The 23,438-nt window shown below is 49.5% G+C and overlaps 1 protein-coding gene across 1 annotated transcript; it reads right to left on the bottom strand.

Annotated features, from left to right (window-relative positions):
- Nucleotides 1-6,279: 6,279 nt before the first annotated feature.
- LOC127236762 (cytochrome c oxidase subunit 5B, mitochondrial) lies at nucleotides 6,280-7,927 on the bottom strand. The gene is made up of 4 exons (XM_051204572.1): nucleotides 7,788-7,927; nucleotides 7,294-7,367; nucleotides 7,029-7,128; nucleotides 6,280-6,471 (listed from the first exon to the last, which is right to left on the bottom strand). The coding sequence occupies exons 1-4, from the start codon at nucleotides 7,888-7,890 to the stop codon at nucleotides 6,359-6,361; spliced, it is 390 nt and encodes a 129-aa protein (XP_051060529.1). The 5' UTR covers nucleotides 7,891-7,927; the 3' UTR covers nucleotides 6,280-6,358.
- Between the last annotated feature and the right edge of the window lie 15,511 nt (nucleotides 7,928-23,438).

Genomic DNA, 23,438 nt, shown 5'->3' with positions numbered 1-23,438 from the left:
CAGCTCCCACTGGGCTGGAGTCCCTGGACCACTGGAGTGGGCCGAGGGGTAGGCGGGGGCTCCCACTGGGGTGGTGAGGCACACTGGTGTGTTTCATGCCAGTTTCCTCTTCTTGGCTCGGCAGGGCTGCCTGGAGCCTTGTACACCCAGAACTGCTGGGCGGATGTCCTAGCGAGGACTAACTAGGGAACCGTCCTCCGTTGCCAGTGAGGGGTTGTGACCAAGGGTCAGAATCAGAGCCACGGGCAGCCACGGTGTGGTGTGCCCTGCTCCCTTTCAAGGCACTACAGTGACTTCCAACCCCCACCCCGTTTTCCCTCCGTGCCCTGGACTTGACTTGCTGAGAGAAAGCCATTTAATCAGGGGTCAGACCCAAAGGGCAGGCACGTCCTCGCCTCCCTGAAGAAAGGTCTTCACCATGGCCAGGGCCCCACCTCCCTCTCCAGAGCTGAACAATAATTTAACACAGTTGCCTGAAAAATAATTCTTTTTATAAATCATTATAGTAATAATTGTGGACATAGCCCAATGTGTGACTCTGATTTTTGGGGCTTTATGTGCTCTTGTTTGCTCACTTGTCCCTGGGGATTTAGGACCAGAGGGAACTCGGCATGACACTGGCATGTAGCTCAGGAGTTTGAGGCCTTCGGTGGTTGCCAGGGCAACAGAACAAGCCTCATTACCTGCTTGCTGCGATCCGGTAGGGGAGGCAGAGCCAGGCTGCCCTCCCTGCATGGCCCCGGACAGGGCTGCCACGGGAACCTCACATCTCACGCAGAGTCACGAGGGTGCTGGCAGCGATGCAGACTTACTGCCCTGGGGCAGGTTGGCGAGGGCGGCTTAGGAGGGGCCCAGGCCCCACAGGGAGCAGTAGAACAGACAGGAAGCCCTGTAGGCAGTGGGCACTCAACAGGTAGGGAAGTCTGTGCCTGTTAGTGTGTCTGCACCTGCCACAGGGCACGGCTTTGCGCCTGCAGGGGAACAAAAGGACTTTGCCCCAAGTGGCATTCAACTCAAAAGAGAAAGGTGCCAGCCATGTTGGGACAGCGTTGGAGCCGAGAAAGCAGACAAGCTGGCTTGTGAGAGCTTGGGGCAGTCCGTGGTTAAGGAGAGTCCTTGAGAGTTGTTGGCAAGGATGGATTAGTTGGTCTGTAGCACAGTGACAGACACCAAAGAGGCCAGTTGGGCTAGCATACCGAGGGTCTGGAGAAGGGTGCTTAGCTGTGTACTAGGCGACAGCTTTCACTATGGAAGGGTAGTGAGCAGAAGAACCAAGTGTTGAAAGCTATAGGCCAAAGCACTGATCAGGTGTGCAGGGATTCCGTGTGGCCATATGGTCAAAGCATAGGGGCCCTGCAAACCAGCTCTGTGCAGGGCTCTGCTGCCACCACTGGCTCCCAGACGCCTGTGTCTGGAACCTTACTGCTGAGGTCCTCCCTCCTCACATGCCCCATACTCTGTCGGTCTCCAAGTGTGTGCTCCTGCAGGCCCCTCGCTATCATCCTTTCCCATCAGGGCCGCCCCCAGCCTAACTCATTGTGTTTGCTCTCATAATCTACTGTGCGGGTAACCACACTGTACTGTTATAAGCCATACAATAAAATACTCATGAGTCGGAAGAAGAAACAGCTCTCCATTCAGTACAATTCCAGTTCATGTAAAACTCCACTTCCTGGGAAAGTAAAACGGCTGGCATGATGCTGGAAACATCACCTCTAGGAACCACACATTGCAACATCTGAGGTTGTGTTGCAGGCCATCCTGTGTCCTGTTTTGCTTGCTAGCAAACAGGAATCACCCCCTTATACACATCAAAATGACAGTCATGTTCTTTAAGACAAAGGCCTCCCTCTGTAGCCCCCATACACCTCTGGCAGGGATGGCCTGGTGAGAGCTGGCCTGCTGTGTTGGAAAAGAGCTATGGCTGAGGGAAGCAGCTAGACTAAGCCTTGAGTTGTACTGGGTTACAGGTATGAACTGGTTTATTCTACTAATGCTGAAACACTTACCTGTGTGCACCCAAGCACCAGGTTAGGATATAGATGGGTTTTCTACCTCTGTCTGTCTGTCTGTCTGTCTGTCGGGCCTAGAATTAGTGGCACCCCAGAAACAACGAGCAGAGTCCAGGTCTATCCTTCGGTCTCTAAAGGGAAACACAAGATACAGCTATGCCTTGTGGCACTGGAAAGTAAGAGCTCAAATGACTTAGCTGAGTAACACATGGGCCGACTTGAAGCGGCCAACGCTCCTGTCTCTACTGTATTAGAAACCACACAATAAAATATTTGTGAGTCCTTAGTGATACGTGACTAAAAAGGGGCTGGGCGATGGCTCGGTTGACAAAGTGCCTGCCATGCACTTGAAGGCCTGAGTTCGTGTGTAGGATATCTCCCCTTGAGTTGCTGAGGCGTATTGTCCCAAACAATGACAATACAGGCCACTGCCTACTTTTGGCTGTCCCTGGTACTTGATGGATGGTAAGATCTTATCACTGAGGATGCTCACACATTGGCCACAGGACATGGAAAACTCAACTGTAAGTGACCAGCTCCGTGACTGGCTAGTTCTCAGCACTGGAAGGTCCTATGGAGGCTGCTGTGGGGGAAGAGTTAAGTCTTACCCAGCTGGGAACTGGAAAACTGGAGTGACTGGCTTGGCAAGAGGTGCCCACGGAAGCAGCAGTGACACCAATGTCCAGGGAGAAAGCAACCGCTTTCCTATTGAATAAGAAATGTGTGCCCGGGTACTGCAAATCTGTCGGAAGAACCCGCGGCTGGGGAAGCTCACCAACCCCAGGGGTGAACTTACTGCTACTATTTTGCTAAAAGGACAGTATCAAACTCCCCTCTTTCTACCCAAAGACACGGAGACTAAGTGACTATAGAGTGCTCAGCCACAAATGACATCTGTTTATTACTCCCCTTCCCCAAGACTCAGAGACTATCAGGGAAGACGGGATGGGAAGTCTGTAAGAGCCAGATGTTGGGAAAGACAACTGAAACCCTCCCAGCTGTGATAGGACAGTGCACTCAGAGCTCCCAGCAGCTCTGACTGCCCGCACTAGCTCAAGGCAGTCAACAGGTTCAAGAACCCACCCGATGAGGGACTATAGACAGTTGATTGCCTCTGGGGGAGAGTCTGTGTTCTTTAAGTTACTGATAGGGTGAGTGTGCTCCAATAGATGCCCAGAAGTACATGGACAGCCTAAACTGGAGTCAGACTGGTTATTAAAATTTAAAAGCCACTGACAATGACATCACAATGGAAGACAATATGACTCTGAACTGGACTCTCATGATGGACAGACACTGGACAGCTGGGTGTGGGTATGGTGGCACACACCTGTAATCCCAGCAACCAGGAGGCTGGCACAGGGGGTATTGAGTTTGAGGCCAGCAATCAATCTCAATATCTCTCTCTCTCTGTGGTGTGTGTATGCATCTGTCTGCCTGTTTGTCTCTCCTCTCTGTCTCACATGCACACAAAAACAAAAAAAACCCAAAATGTAAACATGTAGGAAAACCTGATGTCTAAGGATTAGATGATGGAAATATCTAAACTGCTGTCTCAGTTTTTCACAGTCACTTGGCAGAGATTAAGTCAAGTCTGTAAGGTGGAGCAAAAGGGACTGGAGATGTGGCTCAGGGGGTGAAGACACTTACTACACAAGCTTGATGTCCTGAGTTAATCTCCCAAATCCATATAAAGAAGGAAGGACAGAACCAACTTCACAGTTATCCTCCGACTTCTATGTGTGCTGTGCCCACAAACACTGCACATGTATGCATGCATGCACACAGAATAAAAAATATACACCAGGTGTGGCAACATGGCTTTAATCCTAGCACTCAGGAGAGGCAGGTGGACCTCTGAATTTGAGCCAGCCTGGTCTATACGGAGTTCCAGACCAGTCAGACTATATGGTGAGACCCTATCTCAAAACCTAAACAGAAAGCCATATACACATGTATGACAGAGCATCAGATTGGCAGTTTACATGGGTCCTGGAAATGTTTCCTCCTGATCTTGCAGATAATTTAGTGAAGTCTATATTTTCCCTTGGTTTCAGGAGACAAAACCAAAGGTTCAGATGAAATCTTCTTGGTCAGAATACTGCATTTCTTTCTTACTAAATGGTCCAAGGAGGTACAGGAGCTACTCCAGTCCACGAGACTAGCAAAGTTGAGTTCTTGGCCTTTGCCGCAGCCTAGAAGCACCTGGGGAAACTTTGAGGACTGCTACCCGAGTCCTACCCCAAAGACTATGTTGCTGTGGTTTAGTATGGCCCAGGTCCTAACATTCATACATCTTCGGGTGACTCCCAAGTGCAGCTAATTCAAAGACCTATGGACTCAAGGATTTACTAGCCTGGTTTTGTATGTTATTGCTGCTATAAAAAGTTAATCACAAATGTAGTGGCTTAGAATATAAACTTATTGTTATATATACCAGTTCAGCACGGGTCTCACTCGGCTAAAATTACAGCATCTACAGGCCTTCATGTCTGGGATCTAGATAATCACTCCTGTCTCCCTTCCAGAGACCACAAGCATTTCTTGGCTCAAGGCCTCTTTCCTGTGTTCGCATCGTTAGGTCTCCCTTTCTCTTCCATCTGGATAACCCAGTCTCTCTGATTTTTAAACTATTTATTTTGGTGTGCACAGCACATGTGTAGAGGGCAGAGAACTTACGGGAGTTGGTTCCCTCCTTCTACCATGTGGGTCCCAGGGACTGAACTCAGGTCATCAGGCTGGGCAGCTGGTACCTTTATCTGCTGAGCCAGACAGGTGGCCAGACAGACAGTTGTCCCTAGTTCTAAGCTCAGCAACCTCAATTCCACCTACAACCTTAGTTCCTGTTTGCTGTGTGACCTAACGCTGCACAGGTTTTGGGGTTTAAGATGTGGACATCTTGAGAGGATTATTGTTCTGCCTACCACAGCCTGTCAATGTCCTGGAGACTTTCCTTTCTGTCCTGATTACAATCCTTAAGAGAAAAGCAGCAAGGAGGATCTGGCAATGAGAAGCCAAGAGAACAAAGACTGACTTAATGGTCCAGCTCATCCTATGCACTTTGAAGGAGTGGAAAGGAAAAGTACAGTATAAGGCGCTGCAGACAGAGCTTCCCAGTAGCACCTGGATCTAGCGTCTGGTAGATACGGGGAATAGCACCTAAACTGGGATTGTCGAGTAAGATGGAATACCATGTGGGGTCCCCTTCCCACAGGAAAGGCCTCCAGGGGCCAACCAATGCCTGAGCACCCGGCAGCAGAGATGGTCACTTACAGCCAAGAGTGGAAGCAACAGCTTACGCTACGCCTTCCAAACAGGTCAGCGAGATGGGCGAAGGGCCTTTCTCCTAGGCTTCCCATCCCTGAATTCAAACTCAAAATTACGTATGCTGAGTGCCTGGCAAATTTAAATATAAAATGGAAAGATGGTGCCATTTTACAGAAGTTTGTTTTGAGAGTATTGTCAGCATGACGGCTGAGGTGAGCTGTTACCTTCCTCCCCAATTTCTATTTCCATGGCTACTTTTGAAGAAAAACAACTCACACATAAAAATTTAGTGAATACCTAAATGTCAATATTGAGTTCAAATTACTATTATTGTTACCATGAGTCTAGGTCTGTCTATGTTGCCCAGGCTCGGGTGAGCCTCTCACTGTAAACTCTCACATAGCTAGGACTGTAAACCGCTGTGTCCAACTTAGTCTCTCCTTTCCTCCTCCGCTCTCCTTTACACTGGGCAGGCAGACTTTATTTAACGGGAACCACAGCCTAAGGAGATCACAGTGACGGTCCCCAATGGGGACAGAATGGACTACAATGTCCTTCCCCTAAATTAGATTCGGGGTTGGAAGGTGGCTCAGTAGCACGTGGCCAGTTACTCCATCGTTAGTACTAAAAAACAAAAACATCAAGATCCAAGAAGGCTCACATTGCCATTGCTTTCCCCCTTTAAAACCACCACTATCCTTGTACATTTTTAAAATAAAAATCTAACAACTCTACACTGGTTTTACCTTCTCAGTAGATGTCAAGCCAGTATTAACAGATAACTGATCTCACCATAAACAAATCTATAGAGCCGGGCAGCAGTGATGCCACACACCTTTCATCCCAGCACTCGGGAGGGAGGCAGAGCTGGGCAGACCTCTGTGAGTTCAAAGCCAGCCTGAAGCACAGAGCAAGTTGCAGGACAGCCAAGAATACACAGAGAAACCGTGTCTCAAAACAAACACAAACACAAATCCCTACAGAAATAAGACTAGCCACCTATGGGAGGAGCCAACACAATGGCTGGTCTTTATTAGAGATAAGCTTCCTATCACACTCTGAAAGGGTAACGGAGGGGCTCAGTGGGCCAGCTGGTGGGGCACCAGCTTATAATGGGTTCCACAGCTTGGGCATCGCTGGGTCTCGCCTTTGTGCAGCCAAAACCAGATGACAGTGCAGTTGTCCTCTTCACCTGAAAGGGAAGAGCAGCTCAAAGTCACCCAGCCCCAGCATGCAAAGGGAGACTAACAACACTCACCTCATCCCTACAGACACAAAAACCCAAAAACTGCAGTTGACTCTAAGCGGTCACTTCAAGCAAGCCCCGCTCTTTCAGGAGAAAAAAAAGTGGCGCTGGGTTTTCCGGTGCGTGAGGTAACCTTGTATCAGGGTTACTGTGGGTTCTAACAATTCCATTCCCAAAGCAGGATCAGCAATTATGTGTATCCCTATAGCCTAAAGCAGTGGCTGGCATACAAATATACAAAAAAGAAAAAAGTCTGGGCTGGAAAGATGGTTCAACGTGGATCAAGACCATGGACTGCTCTTCCAGAGAACCTGAGTTCAATCCCCAGTGTCCAGGGGCGTCTGACTCTGGCATATTGAGGCTTGAGACAGTCAGAACCCTTGCAACAATTTATACCGGTATTTTTATGCACATATAGTCAGTCACACGCACACATCTGAAGCAATTTACATGGATTCTGTGTGGCAGGCCATGAACCAATGGACAGGAAATAAGGTACTTACAGATGCAGCCCACTATTCGCTTGTTGGTGATGGACGGGACTAAATTAGGATCTTCCTTGGTGCCCGAAGCCGCCTTTGGGGGCAGCATATTGTACGGATCCTGAAAAGGACGAGTACTGGGCGGTTATGACAGACAGGCATCCCCTGCAACTACACCGCGAAGGGGCTGTTCCCACAAGCCGGCTTTCCAGGACCGATTCCCGGCTGACTCCTCTGATGCCACCCAAGTCCAGGGCTCCGGGGGACACAGGGAGTTTTTCCTTACCAGTCCCTTCTCTGCGGCTATCATGATCTCCCTCTCCAGCCCCGTAGCCTGCTCCTCATCGGTAGGAACACCACCTAGGAGGAGGAAAATGCATCGCGCCAACTGACAGGCGCTAAAATGACCCACCCGCGCGGGGAAGGTGACACCGGCGGCTCCCCACTCCCCCGGCGCCCTGCGCCGCGACTCCCAAAGCCCTAGGGTCAAGCCAACCCCTCCAACCGCCGAAGCTCGCTTTTGCACTTTGTCTGCACCCGAGGCAACCCGAGTGGGCAAGGGATCTGACCGTCGGCGCCGCCTTCGCCCACCCCTGCCTGCCTCCCAAGGTCACCCGGGGGCGGCCGGCCCTGCAGCGCGGCCGCTGGCTCGGAGCGCAGCGCGGGACCGCGGGGCGCAAAGGCGGCCAGCGGGGCCCGAGGGAGCTCGAGGCCGACCCCGGCCGGCCGCGCCACCGCCCACCGCCCCCGGCCCCCGGCGCGCCCAGCCGGGCCTCGTACCTCCAGTGGCGACGGAGCGCGTCGCGACGGCGCCGAGGGGGCCGCGGGCCCGCAGGGCCTGGGCCGCCAGGGCGCCCGCTCCGCGAAGTAACCTTGAAGCCATGGCGCCCGAGACAAGCAGATGCACTTCCGGGAACAGGCTCGGCGGGACAGGCGGGACTTCCGGCGGCGGGCGTCTGCCAGCCTTCCGCTTCCTCCGCGCAGCCGGCCCAAGCCGCTAGGGCAGGCAGACGCTGCGCCCGCCGCGCAGGCTCCGTCGGCCCTGGACGGGGGGGCGTGGCGTCAGTCGCCACGGCAGCTGGCGGCTTTCGGGACTTGCGGCTGTCGCGCTTGCGTGCTGGCGCCGCTGGGGCGGAGCCGCCGTCGGAAGCCTAGGTCCCCCCCCCTTCACTGCAAATGACACGGGCGGACGGGAGCTCGGGGAGACTTTTGGTCTCGAACCCACAGCGATCTGGCCACCCCTGCTGGGGTTAAAGGCTTGCACCACCCTCAGTTTCCGCCTACGGTCGTTAGTGTCTGCCATGGGAGGTGATGGTGTCGGCCCCAGGCCGATGCAGGCAGGACACCTCCTGGCGGCCACTCTGCGAGGTTACGGGCCAGTGAGGAGGATCCCAGCAGGAAGGAAGGAAAGTCAATAATGCAAATGGAAACCACAGTAGGTACCGTGGCCAGAGGTCTCTAATTTAAACAGAAAACACATTCCATTGCTCCCCACTGCACACAGATACCTAAGTGTGAAAACTCACTCACGGCAGGACGACTAGAAACTTCCAAACAACTGTGCTGCCCCAATAGAGCTCCAATACCTTGTGGATTCCTGGCATATAATAATATCAAATAACTTCAGTAAGTCCGGCCGCGTATAGGTCAACCCGAGGGAAACTACAAAGAACTAAATTCGCGGATGTTGCCACCTGCCCTGTGTAGATTACTTTCTATATGCATTGGTCACAGTGTTTTATCACAGCAATAAAAAGGCATCTGATGAACACTTGTTTCTCACTCTCACAAGGTTTCCCTAAAAATAAGAGAATTTTTTTCAGGATTTGTCCGGCTTAAAAAAAAAAGTCCGACCCACGTTCTGGTCACCGAGATCGGATGTGTGAAGGCTGAGAAATGGCACAGTCCATAAAATGTACCCATGGGACCCCGAGTTTGAAGCTCAGCGCCCACATGAAGCTGGATTCAGCAGCCCATACCTGTAACACCAACATTGGGAAGGGGGGGAGCAAGATCGAGGTGAACGGCCAGTTTTGCCAAAATGGTGAGCCCCGTGTTCAGTGAGAAACTCTGTCCCAAAACATAACAGGGAGAGCGATCAAGGGCATCATGGCGTCACACACTGGCCTCTACATGCATGGACACACATGCACACACACGAGACTGTGTACACAAACACCAGGGTGTGCCCATCCCCTCCCGCCTCCCACTCCATCCACCCACCGCTGCCTTCTTTGACCTTGGAGAACAATCTGCAACCCCTGCTCTGTCACTGCCTTGGTCAAACGATCAATTTTATCGAATGGTATTTCTTTATAAGGTAATTTTTAGTTGACCTAGTGCTCTATCTCTGTGAAGAGACACCGTGAGCGTGGACATTCCATTGGCACCTGCTCACAGTTTCAGAGGTTTAGTCCGTGGTCATAATGGCAAAGAGCAGGTGGCCTGCAGTCAGACACGGCGCTGGGGAAGTAGTTTGAGGGTTCTACCTCTGGATCCACAGGCTTGGGCTTTTACAACTGCAAAGTCTACCCGCAGTATCACACTTCCGCCCACGAGGCCACACCCACTCCAACATGGCCATGCCTCCTAATCCCTGTCAAGTGGTGCCACCCCCTACACACACACACACACATACACATATACACACTCACACATACACACACACTCACATATACACACACATACACACTCACACACACATACCAACACTCACACATACACACACACTCACATACACACACACACTCACATATACACACACATACACATACACACACACTACACACATACACACACACATACACACACACTACACACATACACACTCACACATACACACTACACACATACACACACACATACACACACACTCACACATACACACACACTACACACATACACACACTCACACATACACACACACATACACACACATACACACACACACTCACACATACACACACACTACACACATACACACACACATACACACACACACACTCACACATACACACACACTACACACATACACACACACACACACAAATAACCAAGACATCAAATATATGAACCTACAGAGGCCATTCTAATTCAAACCACCACAATTTTCAAAATAAAAGCACATTGCAATAAGTCACATAACACAAATATGTAAGGAAAAAGCGGGCAATTTGCAGTTTATTCTTTCAGCCTCCCTTTCCAAGCCAAACTTTCCCAACCTCAGAGCAATTAACATTTGAGTCTGGAAATGATTCAAAGCAGGGGGAGGTGAGGCTGTCCTTTGCTTGTTGTGGGATTTGGAAGCTCTGCCTCCTAGAAGTCTCCAGGGTGACTACAAAAGTGTCTTCAGGCAGTGCCCTGTTATATCCCCTGGGGGACACAATCACCACCGGCTAAAAGACACTGGTTCCAATCTTAGACAAATATACTCAAAGAATCAGTATGAAGAAATGCATATACACGGGATGTATTTGCTTGTGAGATTGAAGATATAAATGATTAATAAATTGCCTTTCTAATTTAAAGAATGTTTTGTGCACATGCCTCCAGATAAAAATATATAGCTAACATAGAATTGTTGCATAATATTCTTTATAGATGTACTGGAATGGCTCCAACTATCCCCCTGGTGAATATTCAGATTTCTGGGGTTTTGTTTTAGAGGATTTTTTTCCCCAAAAGACTCAAAGCAGGTTCATTCAGAAGCACAATAGAGAAAATGTGGTCGAACTATAGTAGTAGAGGATCTCCCAGACCAAACACCCGTGCTAGGCCGTGTTTTACAAATGCAGTACAACCCAAACCTTTTTGTTTTAGACCAGTGGTTCTCAACCTGTGGATTGTAACCCCTTTAGGGGTCAAATATCAGATATCCTGCCTATCAGGTTTTTACATTATAATTCATGGCTGTAGCAAGATTACAGTTATGAAGTAGTAACAAAATAATTTTATGGTTTGGGGTCTCCACAACATGAGGAACAGTGTTAAAGGGTCACAACCTTAGGAAGGTTGAGAACTACTCTTCTAGGCAGCCTCAGGCTGTACCGCAGGCTAGCCTTGAACTCCTTGAACTCGGAACCCTTCTATCTTCCACTTCTGAGTGCTGGGAATACAGGAGTGCCACCATACCAGGCCAAATTGCTACTTTGGTTTGTTTTGGTTTGTTGGTATGTTTGTTTGCCTCCCCCTTTGTGTAGCTGGGAAACATTTTGATACATTCTGCTGAAATTGTTTGCCCAAAACTCTGGAGCAATAGCTGCTCCAATTTGCCTCTGCCTGAATCAATCTACAGAGCCATCCTGCTGCCCATGTTCAGCTCCCTGAACTTCGAGTTCCCCGGGCACATCTTTTCAATTGTGCATTGATCATTTGCATTTTCTGTGAGCTGCCACTCTGGCAAACCACCTTACACTAACTCGGTGTCTTAACTTTACTATTATTATTATTATTTTATTAAGATGTATTAAGGAATGGTGGCTTACGCCTTTAATCCCAGAATCCAGGAGGCAGAAGCAGACAGATCTGTGTGAGTTTGAGGTCATCCTGGTCTACGCAGTGAGTTCCCAGCCAGCCTTATCTTAGAAAGAAAGGAAGGGAGGAAAGAAGGGAGGAAGGGAACTAAAGAGAGATGTATTAATTGTACATGTTAATGGGGTTCCCTGTGGTGTAATATTCCCACACATACACATGGTGGACCCTTATTGAATCCAGCCTCCCTATATCTCCCTTCCCTCCCCATCCTTCCCAACTTGTAGCAATCTCTCTTTTACAGTCAGGGCAGCCTTCTCCACACAGGAGAAGAAACCTGTGGTGCTCGTCTTTGTGTGCTCGGTTTCTCTCACTTGGCATAGTGTCCTCTATTTCCACCCACTCTGCTGCAGACGGAGAACAAGTGCCTAAAACACAGCCAATGTAGGCACCGTAAATGTTGGCCTAAACGAGTCCTAGTCAATGCTGCTTCTTCTACAAAAAGGAATGATGAGGACCAGGAAGACGGCTTTATAAGGATGCTTGTTGTCCAGCTTGGCTGCCTGAGTTTGATACTTGAAACCCACAGGGAAGGGGAGAACTCATCTCCACAAGTTGTCATCGACCTCCATCTGACCTCCACATTCTAACCATGACATGCATGTCATAGACTACAGCTTTTTGTTTGTTTGTTTGTTTGTTTGTTTTTTAAAGGGTGGTGGTGGTGAACTCAGTTAGTCCTGGCACTCCGGAGGCAGATACAGGCTGAACTCTTGAGTTTGCAAAAGGCCAGCCGGGTCTACAGAGTGAGTTCGAGAACACCCAGGGATCCAAACAGAAACCCTGTCTTGGGGGGGGGGGAAGGGGTAGGAGGGATTCTGGATGTGGGAAAATGAGTAAGTTGTTACCCCTGTGAGCACAAAGTTGAGGGGTAGACATGGAGGGGGGCTGTGAAGAGAGGTGTCGGGGCATAAAGAAGACATTTTAGGTCAAATTTTCAGTGTTTTGGGTGTTTGTTTGTTTGTTTGTTTTGCTCTGTGACTGTGTTACCTATTCAGAAACTGTAAGTATCTTTTTAAAGTCAGCTACTGATATCCTTATTTGGAGGAGATGTTTTACTGATTCTTATTGAATGTTAAGGCAATTATACCAGGTATTTCCATGAACCAAAGCCAAGGCTGGTTATTAAGTCAAATGTGATTTCTGCCTTAAATCTATTGGTGTGTGTGTGTGTGTGTGTGTGTGTGTGTGTCCCTGTCCTTGGTATGGTCACAATCAATAAAACCTGAAGTAATGGAGCCAAAAGGCTCTTCATGTTCAATTCTGCCTATGATACAACTCTGAGCTATAGTGGTCTCCACAGTCCCTGGGCACCATGGAAGTTGTGTGCTGGGCAAGTTTTTAATTATGGCAGAGGTAAGAGGGTAACCCACAGGCCTGCTAGTCCTACCCCCCAGGAAGCCTCTGGAGGCCTGAGGAGGATGAGACCCCAGGCTGAATCTTTCGTTGGCTGCTTGGAGCCAAGGCCCATCCAGGTCAAAGCGAAAGGTTTTTACGTCGATACCACAAATCCAAAATGGGTCATCTGCAATTGTTGTCAGCATTGGGCCTTGGTGTCATGGCACTCAGGGGTCAGGTGAAGACTTAAAGCATCTTCTATTTTATGAACAAAAGGAGTCTAGTGTAATGGCTGGGCAGCCCGAGTCAGCTCCTAACCCATCCTTAAGTGCCTCACTGAGTCCTTCCTGAGTCCCACGGGACACAGTGGCTTGTCACCTGGTGAGGGCTGTAACAAAGCAGCCAGAGGGGTGCTGGTGTGAGACAAAAGCCCACACCCCTCCCCCACCCTTCCTAGTTCCTATGGGCGAACCCCACCAGCAGCTAGAGGGAAGGCCTGGACCCCAGGAAGTCCTTGCGACAGCAGCTCAGAGTGTCCCTGGAAGGGCAAATGGGGAGTTCTCATTCTGTCTCGACAGTCCTGCTTCAACCTAAACTTTAGGCCCTAAAGCTAGCTACCTGTTTACTGGGTTAAGAGATCAATTCATAGCCAGAGGTGGTGGCTAGCCTCTGTCTAGGCTGGGGAAGGATTGTTTGGTTTTGGTTCAGTAGGCACCAGGCAGCCGTGAGCACAAATGCACGCTCCAGTGTAGTAAGCTTTTTGTCGGCTACCAACTTACCAACGATATGGAGACGTCCTATTAATTACGAAAGCTTGCCCATTAGCTTAGGCTGGTCCCACTAGCTCTTAACCTGCTTTTATTAATCTGTGTTCTACCATGTGGCTCGGTCACCTCTATTCTGTGGGGTATCTCCCCCCTCTCCAATGTCTCCCTGGTGTCTCCTGACCTCCTAGATCTTCTTCCCGCTGAGTTCCTCTCCTTCCCCAGAGTCCCTCCTATTCTCTCCCGCCTAGCTATTGACCACTTAGCTCTTCATTAAACCGAGTCAGAAGGCGCCCTAGGCAGAGACACACCTTGACAGCGTAAACAAATATTCCACAGCACCAAAGGAAGCAGAGCCTAAAAGGAGAAAGCGTCATCTTCAGCTGGGGAAGGGCAGGCAAATCTGATGCAGTCTGGTTTACCAAACTTCCTTTTCCACTCTTCCCATGCCCCCCTGGATGAATGCAAAGGCCTAAAGACACAAAACCTGAACACACGGAGTCTCTTAAGTTAAAAGAAACTTCCTGGAGATGTGAAGAGAGACAGGCCAATAGCATCAACAGCTCTGGGCTCAAGCTGGTCAAACGCCTGTGCCTGGCTCTGGGGCCCAGCAGGGGGCCCTCGAGCCTGTTTCATGTCTGAAAACTGGCCGGGGCAAGGCGCCCTCTAGCGGGCTGGGAAAAGCAAACGCGGTCTTATTTCTGGAAGCCGTTTGTCCTCCGTGGAGTTCTCCTTTGCAGGGTGTTCTCATTTTGCCGGGTTTGGCTCTGTCTGTTTCTATTAGACTTTCAAATAGTGCTCGTAAAGAGAGACCCGCCTAAAAATTTAAGGTGGTAGGCGCTTTCAAAAAAAAACAAAAAACAAAAAACCAGTAAGGAATTCAGAGAGGACAGGGCTGATTCCTTGAGTAAACCCTGCCCTCATGAGGCGGAGAGCACGAGGACTGGAGTTTTTCATTGGAGTTCGAGGTCAGCCTGAGTCACACAATCAGTGCCTGTCTCAAAAAGCAACTCATTCAATTAAAAGTAAAACTGCCCGTGACAACTGGAAGTCGGATGTATTAGCTGGCCCATTAAAAGAAATAAAGGTCAAACAAGAAGGCTCCCTCAGCACACCAGGGCAGCTGTGATCCCGCATATCCTATCCTGGTCACCTAAGAAGGTGACAAAGTTTGCTAAAATCCCGGGCAAAGCTCAGGCTAGCTCCACCGCCCTCCCGCCTGGAGGACAGGGCAGGCAGATCATTAATTAGCCACGCGTGATGCCTAAATAAGCACCAGCTCCTCAGAGTGTAGGGCACGGGTTTTCACTGCCGACGGGGCTGGCTGAGGCTAAATTGGAATAATGTGTGTAAATAGCTCAACGCCAGATGCAGGGACAGGGCTCGGCCAGCGCTCAGCGAATGTGACTCTGAAGGGTTGACGTCCCTCGGGCCTCCGCCACCCATGCTTGCATGACCGAGCACACAGCCAGGAATGCAGCCAGGGTTAATGCTGAGAGGGCGCCCGCTGAGCTGCAGCCCGCAGCTGGACGTTGGGGGGGGGCTGGGATCATTAGACCGCTGGATGCCAACTGTGTGTCCTGAGTTCAAATGTCGACACCGCCTCTCCTCGCCCAAGCCCAAGCCCTCCACATCCGGAGGAAGCCACAGTTCCCGGGTCGGGACACGGGGCGCCCGCCGGCGGCCGAGGCAGCAGCTGACCTGCGCACGGGAGCGGGCACGTGGACGCGTGGCCCGAGGGGCACGTGGCCGGGGCACGTGCGTGGAAGCCACCTGCTGTAACCGTGAGTATGCGGTGCCCGGCAGACCCAGTGGCCTCCCCTCGCCTCGACTGCCCATGCCGACCTGGCTCCCACCGACCTGGTAGCCTGCTCCAGCTTTTGAGGCTGCCCGGGGGCTTCTGTTAACAGAGGGACCGACAGACGGACAGACGGACGCCTGCCTGCCCCTCCTGTTCGAGGCTCTGAGTCCCGGGCTCCCAGGACCCTAGTCCCTTTCCCGGTGAGTCCCCGGGGCCCACTGGGCCTGGGAGTGGCTTCCAGTGCAGCTGCCTGGAGTCCTTGCTCAGTTTCCCTGGGTTCGTTCCGCTCAGGGTTAGCCAGCCCTCGCTTGTGGGCCAACCCCTCCTCCATGCTCAGGCTAGCCCAACAGCCCTGTCCTGCCAAACGTGCCGGATGCCGACGACCGCTGGCTTGATGGTTTCTGTTTTGAGTGGTGTGGCCTGTTGTGTTCTGTTTCTTAATGTTTCCCAGGGTGTGTGTGTGTGTGTGTGTGTGTGTGTGTATGTGTGTGTGTGTATATATATATACATACACATACACACACACACACACATATATATATATATATATATATATATATATATATATATATATATATATATATATATATATATATATATATATATATCGTCGTTGTTTGTCTTTCGGGAAACATTTGCTGTTCCCAGGCCCCGCTCGGTTTTGATGGGATGGAGAGTTTACGACCCTGGGGGTCTGCCGCACTTTTGAATAAACTCCTGGAGCTCCATCTTTCGGACTGTGAGCTGATCTCTCCCGACCCTCCACCAGAGCCACTGCCGTCGCTAGCATGCCAAGCCAGGAAATATTTGTTTAAAAGAACACATAAAACACGACGCTGGGTTTATAGCGTGTTGCTACGGCAATGTTCAGAAAAGCAAGACGGCTGTAAATTTTCTGCATTAATCTTGAGGGTTTTGACATTGGTGCTCAGAGCACTTTGGATTTTCTATTATTTGTCTTCTTCTCCATAAAGCCAGGAAATTAAAATAACAACAGAAAAGAGTGGGAGGTCACGTGCTGAAATCACAGTGTGAGGCCAGCATGGGGAGTGGGGGACCCTTGGCTTTGCATGGTTTGGGGGAAGCACACACATACACACACACACACACACACACACACACACACACACACACACACACACACGGGGCCTGACGTGAGCGAAACAGAGGGCTAGGTCCTGCCTGGCTGAGTAATGAAGGATTTGAAGGGAAAGAAGTAAAGGTTAATCTTAATTGTGTCTCCCAGTTTGATCACAGGAGGCCTTTGTCTCCTACTAGCGACTCAGTCAGCTGCCATGTTGGGTGAGTGACTTGGGGTTTCCAATGGGAGAAGCAATGAGATTCTGTCAGGCTGGGTTCTGCTCCCCCGGGCCTGACTGCATTGAAAATGTCCACTTAGTCAGGGATTGTGAGCCAAGGGATGGTCGAAAACCTGCAAATAGCCATATATATGTATAATACATATATATATATTTATAAACATATATATTACATACTATATATACATTGTTTTGTGGGTGAGCGAAGGCCTTGGAGGGAAAGGCATGTGAAGCAGCCAGATTTAGTTAACCCAAGAGGCAGCAGTGATTGTCCATGGGTCTGGGGAACGCACTGATTGGGCCGGAAGGGGAAACTCGGCCTGCTTTATCAGCTACTAGCTCACCTGGAGATGGTCTTTCCCTCCCCATCCAACCTTCCATTTTTTCTAAGATTCATTTTTAATTACATGTATGTGTGTGTGTGGGGGGGGGTGTACCAGACAGGTACCCACATAAACCAGGAGAGGGTGTAGGATCCCTGAAGCTGAGCGTTACAGGCAGTCGTGAGCTGCCTGGTGTGGGTGATAGGAACAGAACTCAGGCCCTCCGAAGGAGCAGTCCAAACTACTCCTGAGCCATCGTCCCAGACCCATTTCTTTAGTCTCTGAGTTGGCCTGCCAACCGAGCTTTGGGGATTCTGTCTACTTGTATTTTAGCTGGCTTAATGACTATGCTCGCACAGAGGTCCTCTAACTAAGCCTGGGGTTATTAGAGGGCCAGTCAGCGCCACGGGCTGTCTGTCTGTAGCGGGCAGGTTGTGTGTTTAACAGCTGAGCAAGTACCTCAGCGGCCAAAGGTCAGGGCTGTGTGGGACTGCCCTGGGGACACGAGGCCTGTGTTCACCCTCTGCTGTCTTAAGAGGAGACATGAACCAGACCCCGGGAGGCCTCAAGGTTTTCTGGACTTGATTCCTGCTGTGTCCACTCCTGGCTGATTTTTTTAAGCTTCTTCTAAAATTAGATTCTTCCAGCATGCAAGCGTAGCCTGTAGCTAACATTGGAGATGGCTTGTGTAGCCATTGGAGATGGTTTTGTTTAGCTCAAACGAGGTCTTTTTACGTAGCCCTGGCTGTCCTACAACTCCATATGTAGACCAGGCTGGCCTCCATCTCACAGAGACCCATCTGCCTCTGCCTCCCAAGTGCTGAGATTAAAGGTGTGGTCCACCATGGCCAGCTTTACTTTTTCATCTTTGAGAATGACTTGGGGGTGTCATTTTTATTTTATTTTGTTTTGTGTCTATTTATTTTGTGTGTGTGTATGCTTGAGGGCACACTTGCCTGTGTGGAGGTCGGAGGAGAGGCCCTGGGAGTCAGCTCTCTCCCGTCTACCTTGTAGGTGTCCTGGGATCCAACTGACATAATCATGCTTGACTATGCTTTAATTGGGGATGTTTTAATTGTAGATTTCCCTTGATTGTCTGTATTTCAGTTTGATTTGCTCAAATAAACAAAACTAGTTTTCAGCCACTTCAGTAAAATCTTTCCAGGCAAGAATCATCAGTGGATGCGAAGACTGGGGTGTTTATATCTTCTCAGCATCTTCTGTAAGGCGCTAACTAATTTCAAAGGCGACAGCTGTAGAAAGACGGTCTGGTCTACCCATCTTCAAACCCAGCACTCCGGAGGCAGAGGCAGGCAGCCATTTGTGAGTTCAAGGCCAGTCTGGTCTACAAATCCAGCTCTAGGACAGCCAGGGCTACACAGAGAAACCCTGTCTTAAAAAAGAAAAGGCAGGCTGAAGTGTTTGAATTGTTGGCTGAAGCATTTGTCAAAAAATGGCCTACTAAAAAAGACTTGGAGATGTCTGATATCCCTTGGCGTAGTGTGATGAAGAGAATTTAGGGGTCAGGGAAATTGTGGTGCTAGAGTAGATACACTGTGTAAAACCTAATCCTCCACAACGGGAAGGCCCAGAAGACATTCCCTTCCTGATCCTACAAGACACAAAATGGTGAGAGGGGACCCAGCACGTTTGAAGGATTTTGGGGTTGCTCTTTTCCTTGTGTCAGACCTTAGGGTCGGAGGTGACACTGCTCCATTGGATGAATTAAATGCAGCGGTGTAATCGGGCTCTGAGGCAGCAGGGGCCAAGTGGCAGCATTGAGTCACCAAAGGCAAAGTGATCATAGTTTCTTGTAACGGGCAGGAGAGACAAAACAGGTTCATAGTGGCCTAACGTGTCGTCATCAGCACAGGCAAGGTGGGTTTTCCTGTGGTGTCTCTGGTATGGCTAATCAACCATGACGTTTCCAGGCATGAAATAGGCAAGACACCTACTGCATTCTTGTTCGAGCTCTGTAAGTGGAAAAATCTTGAATGGAAGAAAGGCTCCATTAGACTGTGGCAAAAGGGAATCTTAGCCGAAGAATCAATTTCTAGACATACCCAGAACCCCTTGAATGAAGAGACATCCAGGTTCCCCTGAGGAAGGACCTTGATAAAACACCTAAACGTGTTATTGTTCGGCTGTCTCCAGTCCTTTCCAGAGGGACCTATGGCCATTGCGGAAGGTAACTGTGCACTGGGGGAAAGGAAATGGTCAGACTTTCTAGAGTCTGTTGGATATTGGTTCTGAATTGACGCTGATTCTGGAAGATCCCAAGAAACAATGTGGACCTCCAGTTAAATAGGGGCTTATGGAGGCCATGTGATTAATGGAGTCTTGGCTGAAGTCCAACTTACAGTAGACCCAGTGGACCCCTGAACTCACCCTGTAGTTACTTCCCCGGTCCCTCAATATATAATCGGGATAGATATACTTAGAAGTTGGCAGAATTTTCACACTGGTTCCCTGACTTGTGCAGTGAGGGCTATTATGGTTGGAAAGGCTAAATGGAAGCTTTTAGAGTTGCTTTTGCCAAAGAAAATAGTGGATCAAAAACATTATTGTATCCCTGGAGGAACTGCAAATATTAGTGTCACCATCAAAGGCTTGAAAGATGCAGGGGAGGCGATTCCCACCATCTCCCTTTAACTTTTTTGCCTGGCGGATGCAGGGGAGGTGGTTCCCACCGTCTCCCTTTAACTTTTCTGCCTGGCCGGTGCAGAAGATGGATGGATTGCGAATGACAGTGGCCTATTAAACCTCAGTCAGGTAGTGACTCCAGTTGCAGCTACTGTACCTGATGTGGTGTCCTTACTGGAACAGAGTAACACATCTCCTGGTTCATAGTATGTAGCTATTGATCTAGCAAATGCCTTTTTCTTGAAATGTGTCCATAATGACCATCAGAAGCAGTTTGCTTTCAGTTGGCAAAGCCATAAGTATACCTTTACCATTTTACCTCAAGGACACTTTAACTCTCCTGCCCTGTGTCAGAGCTTAGTTGGAAGGGATCCTGATGTCTGTCTCTTTCACTGTATTGATGACATGATGATTGGATCCATTGGTAACACATATGTGCATCAGAGGATGGGAAATAAATCCATCCAAAATACAAGAGCCTTCTTTCTACCTGACTGAAGTTCTCGGGAGTCCAGTCCTGTGGAGCATGCAGAGATTCTCCACCAAGACAGAAGCAGTGTTTAGTGGACCTATTTGGGTTCTGGAGATAGCACATTCTTCACTTGGGTGTGTTACTCCCCCCTTGCCCCCCAAGTGACTTGGAAAGGTGCTAGCTTTGCTTGGGGCCTGGAACAAGAGAAGGCTATTCAACAGATCCTTATGACACATCAGACCCAATGGCACTGGAGGTGTTAGTGGCACATAGAGATGCTGTTTGGAGCCTTTGGCAGGTCCCTGTAGGTGAGTCACAGAAGAGACCTTTGGGACTTTGGAGAAAGGCTCTATCATCTGCAGACGATGATTCTCCCTTTAAGAGACAGCTCTTGGCCTGCTATCGGACCTTAGTGGAAACTTGACATTCGACAATAAGCCATCAAATTACTATGCAAGCTGAATTGCCCATCATGAACTGGGTGTTTTCTGATCTACCAAGTCATAAAGTAGGACATGCAAAATCCATTATCAAATGAACCTCCTTCTTTTCTTCCTTCCTTCCTTCCTTCCTTCCTTCCTTCCTTCCTTCCTTCCTTCCCTCCCTCCCTCCCTCCCTCCCTCCTTCTTTTCTTCCTTCCTTCCTTCCCTCCTTCCTTCCCTCCCTCCCTCCCTCCCTCCTTCCTTCTTTCCTTCCTTCCTTCCTTCCTTCCTTCATTTCTTCCACTCTGTAAACCAGGCTGGCCTTGAAATCACAGAGATCCACCTGCCTCTGCCTCCTGAGTGCTGGGATTACAGGCGTGTGCCACCAACGCCGCAGGATTTTTCTTTTCCTTCCTTTCTTTTTGTTGTTTGTTTGTTTGTTTTTTAAAAATAGGGTGTCTCTATAACAGGCCTAGCTATCCTAGAACTCTCTCTATAAACCAGTTTGGCCTCAAACTCACAGATATTTACCTGCCTCTGCCTTTGTCTCCTGAGTGCTGGGATTAAGGTGTGCACCTTTTTTTCTTAATTAAATCGTTTGGAATGGGAAGATCCACTTCAAAAGATCTGCATCTTTTGAGGTAGGGAGACCCACCTTTAATCTGGCCACACCTTCTGTGGTCAGCCTGTATCGAGGATATAGAAGAAGGAAGTGTGCTCACTGCTGGCTCACTCTCTCGGGTTAGTGCCTACGACTTCAGTTTCCAGAGTATACTGAAGACCAGCTGAGGGTCGGTCTTCATGGACTGAACAGTTAACTACTGGATTCTTGGGCCTTCTGTTGATAGACAGCCATTGTTGGACTACCTGGACCACAGCCTGTAGGCCGTTGTAATAAATCACATATATATTTTTTTTTCTATATGTTTTGTTCCTCTAGAAAACCCTGACTAATGCCGCTACCTGGGGTCTACATGGTGGAAGGAGAGACTCCTGCGAGTTCTTCTCTCAGCACACATGTATGCCATGGTGTGCACACACACGCTCGCACACGCACACGCGCACACGCACACGCACACGCGCGCACACACGCACACGCACACACACGCACATGCACACACACGCTCGCACACGCACAAGCACGCACACACGCACACGCACACACACACGCTCGCACACACACGCACACACACGCACACACACGCACACACACGCACAGACACACACACGCACACAGACACACACACGCACACAGACACACACAGACACACACACACACACAGACACACACACACACACGCACACACACAGAGTAATTTTTTAATTAGAAAATTCACTGATTTGGCTGTCTTCTCCCTTGAGCGTGCTTCTCTGTGTAATTGTACACTAATTTCAAGTCTGTCAGTCTGCACCTGTGCTGTGTTTAGTGCATTGCATGTTAGAGAACAATGGCCCCTAACTTTCTGAGATCCCTTCTGAGCCAGGCTCTAGGCTGGGTGCCTGGCACAGAGACACTTCATCTGTGTCTGAGTGACTCAAGAGGACTAGCTCATCAATGTGGTCAAGACACACAAGCCTCTTTGTGAGGGTGAAGAGGGGCTGGGATGTCGTGTCCTTTTTGCAGTCAGTGGTGACACATTTTCTCCTCTGGCCCACATTTGGGATCACAGCCCCCCCCCAGCACAGCTTCCCCCCCCCCAGTCCCCGGGGTGCAGCACTGCTGAACTTGCAAAACCAGAGTCTGCCTGCCTCTGGGTGATCTGGAGGAGCAGCCAAAATGGGAACAGCAAAGCCAGGGTGGACAGAACAAAGGCTGCTATTATGTTGCCTAAACTTAGTGTCTCTGCATTGTCAGGGTGACAGAGAGCACTTGTGCCCAGAAAAGAAACCATCTAAAGGGGGAAAATACCCTCCCTCTCTCCAGCCCTGCCACATGCGGCCGCCGTTCAGCGGTTCCTCTTCATATCTGATTCATCATCTCCGCAGATGTCACAGACTTTAAAATCCGCAGACGAAATAAGGAGAAGTTTTATGACTTCTCTCTCACACGTGTGAGTCGTCAAGAGGCATGATCACTCACAGGGAGTTTTCCCAGAAGCTTTATCTCTCCATCTTGCCTTTCTACAGTATGACATGGGTTGTTTTTAAAATAAATGTCTTTATGTTTATGGATATTTTGCCTACATGTTTGTCAATGTACTACATACATGCAGTACACTCAGGGACCAGAAGAAGGCATCAGATCCCCCTGTAACCAGTGGATGCTGTGAACTCAACCCCAGCCCTCTGCAAGAACAGAAATGCTAAAAAAAAAAAAAAAAAAAAAGAACAGAAAGTGCTCTTAATCACTGAGCCACCCACCTATCTTCCTGCATCTACTGGACATTAGCCTAACAGTTTTATCCATCAACCAGTAAGAGGAACGTACATACAGAAGGACATAGAGAAGAACATCCCCCATCAGTTGGGATCTTTCGCCCTTTGTTGAACAGCAACAGTGATGTTGAATTTTGCTTTCTTGGTTCCTTTTTCTCCCCCCTCCTTCCTCCCTGTGTTGCCTAGGATAACCCCAAACTCACTGAATCAAGCCTGCTGCTACAGACTCTGTAGGACAAGGCAAATGCCATTGTGCCCACGGCTCAGCATGTACTGTTCCTGCAGAGCTTCCCTGGGGTGTGGTTCCCTCGCCAGCCACACTCGCCTGCTGGGGATGTGCAGTCAATAGGATGGTGCTGCCTTTCCCTCTGTTCCAGCATGTTCATCACGGCCAAAAAATGACCATGCATGCCTTTGCCGCCATACCCAACATCATCTCTCCT

The sequence above is a fragment of the Phodopus roborovskii genome, unplaced genomic scaffold, assembly GCF_943737965.1.
Source record: "Phodopus roborovskii unplaced genomic scaffold, PHOROB, whole genome shotgun sequence".
Taxonomy (NCBI): Eukaryota; Metazoa; Chordata; class Mammalia; order Rodentia; family Cricetidae; genus Phodopus; species Phodopus roborovskii.
The sequence above is the reverse complement of the archived record's forward strand: the minus strand, read 5'-3'. Positions and strand labels throughout refer to the sequence as shown.